The following is a 14,764-nucleotide window of genomic DNA, read 5'->3' as shown; positions in this document are numbered from 1 at the left end:
ACAAAGCGTTCAAGCAATGGTTCTTTACTATCACATTTTGTGAGTTTACATACTTTGAAAACAGAGTTCTGAAATACACAGAAAATATGGGTGATGGATACCCAGTACTGCTGCTAAATGGATGCCCAGATAATAACAGGACAAAGGTTAAGCCAAGAATAGACAAACATGGTCAGACAGCTTATGTAATAACATTTGATGCATTATCCATTGATGTAAGTGAATACGTGATACACGCTTTAGTTAGAACTGGAGTTTTCAAACCAAGGAGTGCAGTTATATTTGTCATTAATGTTCCTATTGAAATAGACAATTACTTTTTCTATAATTTGAAGACACATTTCCAATCGCTATGGAGTAGGAATGTAGCTAATTCAGTTGTAATTTTTTGGTCTGGTAGTGTCAAAGTTTATTCATTTAATCCTTTTTCTGATGAAGTGGTTGATATCACTAACGTGGACAACATTAGTCGTTTTCTGTACAATCGATATAATAATCTCTTTGGCCACGAGTTACGGCTAAGTGTGTTTCGAAAGATATACATTTCTGATGAAGCTGGACCAGTGGACTGCAGCTCAAGGCTCACTGCCACTGTTGTAAAAGAATTAAATGCGACATGCAATCCATTATTACCTAGAGATGGGAATACCGTTGGTGACCTCTTAGACAATGGAACGGCTACTGGAGTGACTGCCGATTTAATGGACGGCTTTACTGATATGGAACTAATGTCTCGAATTCTTCAAAACACTTATTACGGTTATATAGATACAACATATCCACTATTTCATGATGAACTGTGCTTTCTGGTCGAAAAGGCAACAAAACAATCGGTTTTTACAACTATCATGAAACTGATATCATTCAAGATTTTTTTTATATTCATCATCAATGTTATCGTATTGATGTTAATCTCCATGTTAGCTCGTGGGGTAGAAGAGAATATATTCAATCAAAAATGGTCGAAAGGAGACACGATTATGACTTTAATAAAATGCTTTATAAGGCAAACTGTTGACATAAAATTCAGTGGTCTCGTGTCAAGAAGTATGATTTTAATTATTGTGATTTATTCCTTAATCATCGATTGCGTCATGGATGTAAGTGTAAATATTTCTGTTATTTCTCTTACTTATATTATATAAGAAAGCAATTACAAAGTGTCGCTATAACAATCACTCGTAATGAAATGACACTTCCTTGTTCTGCAACTACAATAATATTAAATATTTTATCGTTGTATTAATTTACTTCCTAAAAGATTTTCTTTTCATTGCAGGGAATCATAACATCGGCTATTACATATCCACGATACAAACCAGAAATAAATAGCCGTTCCGACATAGAGGCCGCTAACTTAACCCTCGGGATTCACAACAGATACATCAGAATGTTTAGCAAAACTGAATTTTCGCCTTTGAAAAATAGAATTGAAGTTCTGAATGACAAGAAAACTAAAGAAATTATTAACAAAAGACTGCTTCAATATGCATTGTTGCTTAAGAAAACTGAAGCCTTATATATTAGCAGAAATCCAAGAAATATGAGGAATGACGGTAGACCCGTATACCACACAACCAATGATTGTCCACTACCGTGTTTTATAGTTTATGGTCTTCGATATGGGAGCCCTTACCTTGATAAGTTGAACAATATCTTGCATCGCTTGAGTCAAGGAGGCATTCTTGATTACTGGTCTAAGTCAGAGGAGTACAAACTTACCCAAAACTTATATCGAAACGAGAAAGAGATAAGACCACTCAGTTTTGAAAACCTTCAAGAAATATTTTATGGTTGGTTGTTCGCATTATTTGTTAGTTCTTTTGTTTTTATATTAGAAGTGTTCTGGAAAAAGCCCACGAGAAAATCAACAGTATTAATTTAATACGATTTCTAAAAAATAATTGATTTTGTTTAAATATTGGGCCTACTGTGAAAGGATGAAGAACATGTCGATTGTCGAGTGTGTAAGTAGTACAAAATACATTTGGAAGATCTGAAAGCTCATGACGAAATTAGGATCTATCAAAAGTTATGTTATAAAATGAATAAATAAAATTACCTTGAGTTTCTCTTGAAGCCCCTTATTAGCGGATTTTAACGCCTGTATTTCTGTTGTTAATTTCTTTAATTCCACTAATCTATTATTGACATGTGGATCTTCGTTTGTTTTATCAGGCTTTGGAACTCTCAGCTGTTTCTCTAAAAATTCCTCTTTCTTTTTGTACTCAGTCTTTAAGTTCCTTAGGGCTCCTTCGTGTTGTGCTTTCAGCGCTCTGACTTCGCTCCGCTCGACATCAAGCGCTTTCTTCAAGGTTGCATTATCAAGTCTTAACCTTTCGACGAGGGACTTAAGTCTGTTAAGGAATGCCTCGTCGACGGTTCGCTTGGGTTCCTCGGAGGATAAGAGGCTGCTGGAGGTCGAAGTGTCGGTGGCCGCCATGTTGTGACGTCATCGGCTCGTGTTCACAGTTCGGGACGTCCCGAGCGTCCGCGGTCTTTGGCCTCGTACTGTTTCAGCACGGATCGCTTTTCTGTCGTTTTCTTAGTTTCTTTTGGGTGATGAGCCAATTCTGAAATTTAACGAAATAAGTTATCAAAATAGGTGTGAAAGTAACAATTCTTTACACCTAGGTAATAACTTATTCACGAGATATTTATTTGGAGAAGACTTCTTATATAGGAAGATTATAAGCATTACGCTATCAATTTTGCTTCGCAAATATAAATGAGATATATTAGAAGAGTTCTCCTCAATTCCTACAAGCAGGTCATGGCAACTGAGCCGCGTAGTATGACCGTAGGTGCTTATTCCAAAATAGAAAATAATCATTGTTCGTACTTAGAGAAAACCTACTTACAATAATTACATCATTATCTACAAGTTACTTTTGTGCATTACTTGATTTAGAGTAGGCAGATGCATAGGAAAACTAATAAATCAAAGTTATATAATCTTTTTTTTTTTTAACATAGTTTTACGTTACATGCATGTTATTTATAATGATGGACTAACTAATAAAAAACCTATAGTAACGGTAACTCTTCTTCTCTAAATCTCTTACTTTTACACCATTGTGGATGTTCCACAAACCCATGTTGTAGGTATTTACTCAATTCTAGGTTAATCTATTCGCCCTAGTAAGTGCCAAAAAAAAATAGTGAGCTAATTGGAACGGGCACCATCACTCGGCACCGCTCTCATTAAATAATGAGACTCTGACTGTTTCAGTTCAGTACGGCTACGATAATAATTTTTAGCTTGTTTTATTGTTCACTTGTCTTTATGGTCTTTGTTCTGGTTGCGTTCTACATACATACATACATATGGTCACGTCTATATCCCTTGCGGGCTAGACAGAGCCAACAGTCTTGAAAAGACTAAATGGCCACCTTCAGCTATTTGGCTTTATGATAGAATTGAGATTCAAATAGTGACAGGTTGCTAGCCCATCGCCTAAAAGAGGAATCCCAAGTTTATAAGCCTATCCCTTAGTCGTTTTTTACGACATCCATGGGAAAGAGTTGGAGTGGTCCTATTCTTTTTTGTAATGGTGCCGGGAACCACACGGCACTGTAATGGTGCCGGGAACAAATGGTTGCGTTCTCTCTGACGTTAAACCCGAAGTCTTTCAGTAACCACGATATTGTAGTGGAAATTGTATCTTGTATTACCTTGCAATATAAATAGTTAAATAACAATAAAGTAATAGTTAAAGGGTTACCAAATAAAAAACGTTTACACAAAAAAGAATATTTTTTTGCAATTTTTTGTCGATTTTAATAAACAGTGTCTAATAAACATCGTGAATATATAAATATTTCGGAAACCTTCGTGCGCGAGTCCGACTCGCTCTTGGCCGATTTTTACTTTTTCACGAAGTGACTGCTGTTTGAACTTTGCGAATTTTAGTTTCGTTATATCGTGAGAATTCAAACAAAAAAAGGAGAACCTAACTCAGAACTAGTATTGTAGCTAATGTATATACCTAACTTAGAAAGTCAGATACCTTGGAACGATCACGGATATTTTTACCCGAAGACTGGATACTAAATGAAACAAGTCTCTTAATAATTTTAGGACACCATCCGCGTCTGTCTGTCTGTGTCATTTATCCGTCCATACTACTTAATATTAAAAATGTTGAAGTGTGTTATCCTCACGTCAAAACCACTAAACCGATCTCCATGAAACTTTACCAACATACCTATAGTGTGGAGTAGTTACCAAAAAAGGTTTTATCAACATATAATGTGAAGGACCGAGAAAGACATAGGTGACTTTTCACGCGGGCGGAGCCGCGGACGAAAACTAGTTTAGTACGACTAATATATCGACGATAGATAGATTTATCTCCATAACCTACACATCTAAACTAATATTATAAAGCTGAAGAGTTTGTTTGTTTGAACGCGCTAATCTCCGGAACTACTACTTCGAATTGAAAAATTATTTTTGCGTTGAGTAGACCATTTATCGAGGAAGGCTTTAGGCTGTATAACAACTCGCTAATACTATAAGGAGCAAAGAAATAATGGAATATGTGAAAAAAACGGGGAATATTATTCATCCTTGAGAGCTTCAATGATGCCCAAAATAACTATACCACGCGGACGAAGTCACGGGCACAGCTAGTATGTAAATAAAGTTTGTTTATGACGTAAGGTGTAATTTAATGAGGAAACGCTCTCAAAGGACGCGTGCAATTGAGCCAATTACAGAATTGAACCCGACGACCCAGGCGGGTCGTGCGCAGGCATTTTTGCATGATATTGAGCATCTTTAAATAGGTTAAGGTGAATTCTTCATTCTATATGGTTAGGTAGATTAAATCCAATTTTTTAAGTCTCGAAAAATTTTAGGTCTAGGTCATTGTTATGTCTTTTTTTTTCAACTACGCCGATTTTAGACACCAGAGGTTCCGGGTTCGAATCCCGGCCAGGACATGATGAGAAAATAACTTTTTCTGATTGGCCTGGGTCTTGGATGTTTAGTATTAATTATAAAATATATTATAGTAAGTATTTATTATAAAACTAGCTGTTGCCCGCGACTTCGTTCGCGTAAAGTTCGAGTTGAATCTTAATCATACAGTCAGATACAGACAGACAAACAGACAAAAAATGTAAAAAAAATCTCTATTCGTTTCAGTCAAAATCTATACTAATATTATAAAGCTGAAGAGTTTGGTTTGTTTGTTTAAACGCGCTAATCTCAGAAACTACTGAACCGATTTGAATAATTCTTTCACTGTTAGATAGTCTATTTATCGAGGAAGGCTATAGACTACATTTTATTCCGGATTTCCTACGGGAAACGTCAACAATGCAGGTGAAAGTTGAATGAGTAGGCCATCTGCGAGCTTTCCACGCGAACGCTGCGCAAACCAACAAAGATATAGTAAAATAATGTACTTAAGATGTGAAGTACTCATTTTTTGCCACAAGAATGTATGCGAGAGCATATATCTATCTCTTATGGTTTACTTACAATAACCACTTTTATGTTCAGGTATCATTCTACTTATAATACTTCCTTTGTATGTGGCAGTGAAAACTGCATTCAAATTGAACCCGTGGTTTTGGAGATACATGCTAACATTCATTTATGTAAACAATTGTATACTGCAGCGCCTCCTGGTGATTTGTAACCGTAACACCTATCTAAGAACATGCACCAATCAAATCTAAATCCAGTAGTGAAAACCGCATTAAAATCGGACCAGTAGTTTTGGAGATATATGCTAACATTGGTTTGCACAAACAAACACACAAACGCACAACCTCTCACCCTAAACGCATATATACGGTCTCCGTTCGGTCGCGGGTAATGATGTGGGCCAAGTCGTCGCCAAGTCACATAACAATTAGCAGCTATCCACACTAATAATAAAGAGGAAAGATTTGTATTTTTGTATGTTTGTGTGGAATAAACTCAAAAACTACTGGTCCGATTTTGATAAAATTTGGCACAGATATAGAATAGACCTTCAAAAGTGACATAGGCATAAATTTGTTATGAAATAAATTAGTTTTCAGATAGAAAAATATGTCCACCCGTGCGAAGCCGGGGCGGGCCGCTAGTAATTGATAAAGCCGAGGAGGATGTTTGCAAAAATAAATATGATGCCCAAAATAACTATTCCACGCGGACGAAGTCGCGGGCACAGCTAGTATTAAATAAACAGACAAAATATTATTACCGTTTTATTATATGTAGTATTTTGATTTTCAGTTTTTTTTAATAAAACAATATACTCAAACAACACAAAAAAAAAATATTTTTAATAAATATTAATTCATATCTTGTTTTTGTTGGGACTCGAACTTGGACCGTCAACTTCACAGTCTCACGCGCTAACCACTGGACCATCGAAGCCGTTGCGGTGGTGTCGAAATTACAGTAGACTACATACATATGGTCACGTCTATATCCCTTGCGGGGTAGACAGAGCCAACAGGCTTGAAAAGACTGCCACGTTCAGCTATTTTGCTTAATGATAGAATTGAGATTCAAATAGTGATAGGTTGCTCGCCCATCGCTTAAAAACGAATCCCAAGTTTGTAAGCATATCCCTTAGTCGCCTTTCACTTATATTTATATGTTATAGGTGTAATGCTGTCGTATAATGATAAATGACGTTGAATTTTAAATTTCGTAACTTATTTGCAGGCAAACTCATGCCTTGAGTTCATTCAAATGTTGATAACTTTTTTTTTAGTGAACCGATTTTGATGAAACAAACTTTAAATGTTCTTCTGAGTTAAAACAAAGCAATTGGTGAAAGTTTGAAGTAAATCGGTTCAGTACTTTCGGAGATAATCGTGATCATACATACAGACAGACAAGAAATTAAAAAAAAATTTTTTTGCTTTCTATTATTCATTTTAAGTGTCCCTCTATCCATTTCAGTCAAAAATACTAAATGTACAGACAAAATATTTTTACTATTTTATTATATGTATAGATATACTATCGTTGAGTTAGTATCTCGCAACACAAGTCTCGAACTTACTTCGGGGCTAACTCAATCTGTGTAATTTGTCCTGTATATATTTATTTAGTATAATACCCTTAACATAGAAACCAAGATTGTTGAGCACAATAAAGACAAGTACCTAAGTAAGTAAATGATTTCTTGTTCAATAAATGAGTACATTACAAATAAAAAACAGTAGTACAGTACAAAGGCGGGCTTATCCCTTAGTAGGATCACTTCCATCAAAGATATTTTTGATTTTTTACAGGAGAATCTCACTCATCTTTGTAAATAAACATCAATTTACTTTCATGTTGGCAAATCTGTTAGAGCGATCTAATGAACATAATTGCCTATCGATATAATCGTTCAAATGTTTCATACAATCATATCGATTACTTTTGCAGTCGTCTGCTCGGTCATGCATCAATGAGAGCATGTCTGTTATAATAATGACTCACGAAATTGACTAGCCTCTTCCTTCGGCTTCGGTCACATTTGTATAATTGACAATCGCAGGAATCCTTCAGTTTTGTAGTTATTTTTTTATGTTTTTAAAATAGGAATCAATAAAAAAAAATTAATGATTCCGATATTCCATGCGTTAGTCCCTGTTGTGTTGTGAGAGAAGTGGAAAACAAGAACACAAGCTGTGACCTCTTCTCCTTGGACATGAGCCTATTCTTCTTCTTCTTGCGTCGTATTCCTCATTACTGAGGGTCGTGAACTCCCCGGAGACAAGTCAGTTTAGAGCGCACTACGTCTCTCCACCTTGCCCGGTCCTTAGCGGTGTGGAGCGCCTCATGTAGGTCCTTATCCAGCGTCGAACGTATCTGGTCAGTCCATCTCAGTGCCCTAAGGAGCCTATACCTATAACCACAATCCAAGTAAGGTTTTTACACGAAGCGACTGCCGGCAGACCGTAATTGTAAGGCAGTCAGCTCAGCGTCGTAAGCATTTTTTTCCTGGATATGTTTCCTCACGATGTCTTTCCTAACCATAAATTCTTCTATATTAATGAACCTATAAAAATCATAAGGCATTAACGCCCACAAAATATTGATAGTGCTGTCATAACCCTCCCTGTTCAAGGAAGCACATAAATGGGCTCGTTTGCTTTATTTTATCTTTATTTTACTGTAGTGAGCATGACGCGGCCGCACCCGTTATAGTCCCAAGGAAATCAATGTGAACTAAGGACTATTTGGGAACTGTCGCGAAAAAAATAAGTCCAGAAGGTCATCTCTTTTATTTTATTTTGCGTTCCAAAGTTTGACAGGCACTGGCTGGTAGTGATCGCTTGGCAATACGCGTTCACAGAAATGTCAAATACATTTCAGAATTGTAAATTGCACAAACTTTTACGGCTTAACTTCTTGGTCTAAATTTTATTAATTTTAACCAAGAAGTTACTTGTTCTCTTTGCGTATTCCAATTTGCACCGCCCGTTACTTATTTAAAGAAGTAAAAGGCGAATAAATATTGAAAATATAAATATTTATTTGTAAATAACCTAGAGACAGACAAACTAAACATCGTTAAAGAGACTAATTACTGCAATTTGCAGGTATATTAAAATTTACTAAAACTTGAATATTGTGCCGTTTCAAGTAATGTGACAACACGGGGACAGAAAATGATTTACACAAATAATATATCACGCAAAAAGAACACTAGACGGGTGAAGATATCCTACTGATTCCCTTTTTTCCTGTGGCACATGCCTGATTTCAAAGTCACGCTAAATATATCGCGTAGCCGCAGTCTTACTTCATGTGCTAAGTATATTGTACTAATATTATGATGTCGCATCGCTGGTGTGTCGGAAGCATGAATGTCTTGTCCAAAATAGATTTCGACTAGAATTGTTCACCTTAGTCAGATATCAAGACAGCTAAAGGCAAATTCGATGCTCTTATGGTGAGCGAAAACATTGCAACATCGCTCATTGCGCCTGGATTATGTTCCCTTGCAAGGTTAAGGGGATTATTCACCTTAGTCAGATATCAAGACAGCTAAAAGCAAATTCGATGCTCTTATGGTGAAGGAAAACATTGCAACATCGCTCATTGCGCCTGGATTATGTAGGTATATTTCCTTGCAAGGTTACGGGGGTCTGACGGAAGTCGCTTCGTGTAAAAATCTGACTTTTCCACACCAAGATCACGGCCGCAAGCGGACCCCGGGCTCCTCTCCAGAGAGATGAGGACAAAATTGAGACTAAAACCAAGAGGATGTGAGGATGACTCAGAGTGATGATCTATTAATGTGCTCAATATATTGTGCAAGAGGTATGATGTCTCATCGCTGGTATGTCAAAAGCAAGAATATCTTGTCCAAAGTAGATCTCGTTTAGATTTGGTCTAGATTGTTCGCTTTAGCCAGAAAACTGGACAGCCGAAATGGAATTCAGCTGTGGCCTTTGTGACTATTGGCTGTGTCTTCCACGTAAGGGATAAAGACAAGAGCACGTAATACAGTAACCCTTTTTTTTTAACGTGTGGAAAGACCTTCTACCCGGCCGGCTACGGGAAGCCGGACGGGTTATGTGGGGCTTGAACCCACTAAAACCACACGGTGCCATCGCCTACCGCTAGTTGCCAGGAGTGTGAGCTGCCCTCGCTCATATTCCTGACGCGGCGGCCGCTTCCACGGCGGCCTCGGCTCGGCCGCTCTCCACGGAGCGGCCAGCATGTAATGCAGTAACCCAGGTTAGGTTAGTACCTTAAATTAGGTACCTACTTACTTATGAAGTTTAATATGCGTTTTTGTTCGTGTCACCTACATGCCGCTATACTTATTTACATTTGTTTCTTTTAACCAATATTTACGATAAATATTAATAATATATATGAATGTCGTAAAAGGCGACTAAGGGATAGGCTTACAAACTTAGGATTCTTTGATATAGCCGATGGGTTAGCAACCTGTCACTATTTGAATCTCAATTCTATCATTAAGCCAAATAGCTGAACGTGGCCATTCAGTCTTTTCAAGACTGTTGGCTCTGTCTACCCCGCAAGGGGATATAGACCATAATTATGTAAGTATGTATGTGTTAATAATCTGATTGATTATTATCAATTAATAGCTCTAACAAAGTATTGATATTATGTAAATTACATTTCCTCCTTATAAGTAAATCTATAGTGCGTTGACCCCTGTACGTTACCGAGCAACTGGATAACACAAACAAATGCCTAGTCGAGGTTTTTTTTAGTTATTCGTATGAGGTCAACGAACTCTTAATCTAGGAATGTTTGGATAATGTGACAAATCTATGCTGGGCTTTATCGAAAAAAACTTACATATGTCCCTCCATTTCTTCCTGCAGATTGGAAAATTCAATCGAGAAAAAAAAACTCTTTTTGTCGATGGGACTGTACTTTTGTATCTAATATCCTGTAGATATCTGATTCTCATTTCCATAGTCCACCTTAAAGTGGCCTTCAACTCTTGTGACTATAGGCTCTGTATAGCATTAGAAAATATATACGGTTTATAATGACTTGTATTGTATGATATGTGACAAAATTGTCAAAACAATGTTCACACAATGAATTTTCTTTTTATATTAGTAGCATTTAATTAACCTCTTCATTTAAGAATATTCGTAATTTTCAGACAAAAATTTGCCAATCAAATCCAAACTCTATGTATTGGTAACAAGTCGTACATATCTTGTTTATATGTAAAAGACATACATACATATAATCACGTCTATATCCCTTACGAGTTAGACAGAGCCAATAGTCTTGAAAAGACTGATATGCCACGTTCAGCTGTATGGCTCAATGATAGAATTAAGATTTAAATAGTGACAAGTTGATAGCCCTAGCTATTCCCAAGTTTAAAAGCCTACTCCATAGTTGCCTTTTACGACATCCATGGAAAAGGGATGGAGTGGTCCTATTCTTTTTTCTATTTCAGCTTGGAACCACACGGCTTAATTATATCATTATATTTCCTCAACGTAAATCTAACAGAGGCCTTGAAACTTCGCTTTCGTTCTAAAATCGCATGGCATCCAGCCAACAAGTGAGCTAGCAAATACTGAAGGCAATAACATACATTTATGTTTACGTCAGACGAAATAAATTTTTTTTTATGTACAATTTGAATATGTAAAGGGATCGTATAATTAAAGAAAGAAAGAAGGAAAAAACGGTTTTTTTGGTACGTAATAATATATCAGAAACATTAACTATTAACATAAGTGCCGTGTGGTTTCCGACACCAATACAAAAAAGAATAGAACCACTCCATCTCTTTCCCATGGATGTGGTAAAAGGCGACTAAGGGATAGGCTTACAAACTTGGGATTCTTTTTAAGGCGATGGGCTTGCAACCTGTCACTATTTGAATCTCAATTCTATCATTAAGCCAAATAGCTGAACAATGAAAACAAAAGATTCCGCCCGCGACGTCGTCCGCGTGAAATCATTCCTGCGGGAACCCCGGGATAAAAAGTAGCATTTATGTTATTCTGGGTCTTCAGCTACCTACATACCAAATTTCATCGTAATCGGTTCAGTAGTTTTTGCGTGAAAGAGTAACAAATATCCACACTGACATACCTAGGTACTCACAAACTTTCGCATTTATAATATTAGTATAGATGTGATTAGGCTTTATACTATAGGTAAAGCAATTCATGTAAAGAAATTCCATCCAATCATTTTTCTATAGACAAAAGTAAAATTAAACTTACCAGCAAATCTCTCCATTCTCAATATAATAATAATCCGTTGAATTAACTCATTGCCTACTGTCTTTCTAATGTTTTAACTGAACAACTTTCTCATCGCGAATGCATCGTTAAACTGACTCCATAGTGTACAAGCCGCATCTTAACAAAATCTACTCACTTTTACCTATGATAAAATTCATTTTTTCAACGCTTTATTATAATCGAATAAGGTTTAAAATCGTTTGGGAATAATGCCCAAAATATGCACGAATTTTCCGGGTGGCATCTTTTGGTACGAAGTACGGTAGTTCGAATAATGCCAGATGTAATTATTTTTTCAATTGTATGTTTTATTAATTACATAGGTACATACATATAGTCACGTCTATATCCCTTGCGGGGTAGACAGAGCGAACAGTCTTAAAAAAACTGATAGGACACGTTCAGCTTTTTGGCTAGATGGTAGAATTGAGATTTAAATCACTATTTGCATCGTGTCACTACACGATGCTAGCCCATCGCCTATGAAAAGAAACCCAAGTTTATAAGCCTATCCCTTAGTCGCCTTTAACAACATCCATGGGAAAGAGAAGGAGTGTTCCTATTCTTCTTTTTTATTGGTACCGGGAACCACACGGCACATTTTTTATATTAATTACAGTTGTAAGGCATCTAGGTGTCATCACTGAATTTACTTTTGTATTTTGACACACTAATCTTGTTTATTGCTACGGATTCAGTCTCTATGCTTGGGAGCCTTGGGTCCGCTTTTCTATCTTATCCTCAATTTTATTTTTAAATCAATAATCGAAAGAGATGGAATAATAATATTAATCCGATTCTGTGTATGCCTCTCTAAATCAACTGATGTCAAATAATATACGTGAGCTATCCCACCCCTTTAAATACGAATGTAAGTATATCGCAGTAAAAGTATTGTTAAATCGTGAAATATCGATGTCAGGAAAAAGGGGCGCGCTACATCACTAAATTTGAAATGGGTAAAAACCCCATTTGTAGTCACGCGATACCCATTATTAAGTTTGCCCACCCCTAAACGCTCCTGAAAGCTTTGGTGTTGCAACCTTAAAGCACATTTTTGCTTAAAAGTTGGCTCCAGACAGTATTAATTGTAACCACTATTCACTTACATATAAATATATATATTTCTTCTTTTAGGCGATGGGCTAGCAACCTGTCACTATTTGAATCTCAATTCTATCATTAAGCCAAACAGCTGAACGAGAAGAATCAGTCTTTTCAAGACTGTTGGCTCTGTCTACCCCGTAAGGGATATAGACGTGATCATATGTATGTATATATATAAGATCGCATCTATATCCCTTGCGGGGTAGAGAGAGCCAAAAGACTGATAGGTCACGTTCAGCTGTTTGGCTTTATTCAGTTATTTCGTTTTATTCACTAAGTATTTAAATTTTTTAAAATAAAATTTTAATGGTGTAATTACTCCAAATATTAGCCCGATTTTCAGCGAAATCTGCTTAGTGATGTCAGCTGTGTGTTCAATTTGTACCTAATTGTTTTTAACCCCAATAAAACAGAAGGGTGTTATAAGTTAATTACATTTTTAATGGGATTACATCTTTCTATGTTTCGAAGTTACTGTTTAAATGACATAGAATGTAGGTATATTGATACTTATAGTAGGTGAAATATGTAGGACATCGCTAATTTAACATTTGCAAAAAGCTATAGATAGCGGAATTTAAGAATGTCATGAATATGATTATCATAAGTATGTAGATAATTCAATTTTGCTATTCGAATTCACTAATATTTTGTTGATAAATACTAGCTTTATAGCCTTGGTTATAAGAACTTTAGAATAGGACCGCTCTATCTCTTAAGTACGTGTGAATATCGCAAAAGGCGAGTAAGGGAATAAGCACATTCATCTCCTGCAATTTTCCATGCTAGTTATAAGTAGTCTTTGTTATTGTGTGCCTTTATTCAAAAAGTAAAAGTCAGTCAATTGAAATAAAAATCTATCTAGGTAAAGGAATCATAATACTATCATTTAATTAATCCAGTTTAACTAGGCCTTTGCATCTTGACCACGGCCAAGCTCGGAAGAGATACATACAAAAAAAGTTCCTTTTTAGTTATCAGAGCTTCGGTGGACGATTGGACCGACGTACTCATAATAAAGTAGGTACCGGCTTATATTTACATATTTACCAATTTTGGATCGCCAGCAAGTATTGCCATAGTTAAATATAATTATTTACCTACAGAAATCTAAATAATAATAAATAAATATTCACCATTCACCTTCTAATTAAAGAATCCTTGTTAAATCCTTTAAATACTCCAAAAATAACACCACAGAAACACAACTCGCGTTACGTCGTTTGCCGCTCAAGAAAGAAAAAAAACACTTTTGAAATTCGAATGTTATTGTTATGGGTTAGTTAGTTAATAAAGTTTGTTTGCGGTAAACGACAGGCGGACCGCGCGGAGTGGACGTCGAGACTGATTCGAATTTCAAATTTCAGTGGGCGGCGTGCGGCCGCCCAGCTAGTGACGAGGCAAAGACGTATGCATGCTGTAGTGAAGCATATAAAAAAACATGAAGCTTTACATAATAATTCCTTTATTAGACTATTCGATATTAAGACTGCCTTAGTCTTAAAACGAATAGTGTAATAAGAATTTATCTTCTACATTATACCACTCCTGCCAAGACGTCAAAACACCTTGTTCATTATCTTTGCGATCATTATGATCTGACTGACAAGGACCATCCACGCTAAAGAGAAAAGATTTGTAATTGGAGTTTCAGTTCCATGAAACTTTTCTTTATAATAGCGCAAATTCAAGATATTCTGTCGAATGTAGATGTTTAACGAACGAAACAAACGAACCCGTTTAATAGATTTAAAAAAGCCACTGGGTGAATCATTAAATATGATTTTGACTATGCCTTAAATCGCAAGGATTTAAGGCATAGTCAAAATCAGATATTGTATGCTTGTATTTATATTATAGCTTGTAAATACATGTTCCCTATCACGTGGCTGCCTCCTGCATAACGCCAGACATTTTCATTGGTACAACTAAGCCGATGAGCGAA

At 36.3% G+C, this 14,764-nt stretch overlaps 1 protein-coding gene across 3 annotated transcripts in view; it reads right to left on the bottom strand.

Moving 5' to 3' along the window:
- Positions 1-14,172, bottom strand: part of LOC106137368 (axoneme-associated protein mst101(2)) — a 134,371-nt gene extending 120,199 nt beyond the window's left edge. For 2 of the 3 annotated variants that reach the window (XM_013338180.2, XM_013338183.2), the window contains exons 1-2: positions 13,963-14,172; positions 2,063-2,573 (exon numbers count right to left, since the gene is read on the bottom strand). In XM_013338180.2, the coding sequence (XP_013193634.1) occupies positions 2,063-2,443 (381 nt within the window). In that variant the 5' untranslated portion in view covers positions 2,444-2,573; positions 13,963-14,172. Of the gene's footprint in view, positions 1-2,062; positions 2,574-13,955 lie in introns of all 3 variants that reach the window. The other variant, XM_013338182.2, reaches the window with a different exon arrangement.
- Between the last annotated feature and the right edge of the window lie 592 nt (positions 14,173-14,764).

The sequence above is a fragment of the Amyelois transitella genome, chromosome 8 (assembly GCF_032362555.1).
Source record: "Amyelois transitella isolate CPQ chromosome 8, ilAmyTran1.1, whole genome shotgun sequence".
Classification (NCBI taxonomy): Eukaryota; Metazoa; Arthropoda; class Insecta; order Lepidoptera; family Pyralidae; genus Amyelois; species Amyelois transitella.
This window is presented reverse-complemented; position numbering and strand designations above follow the sequence as displayed.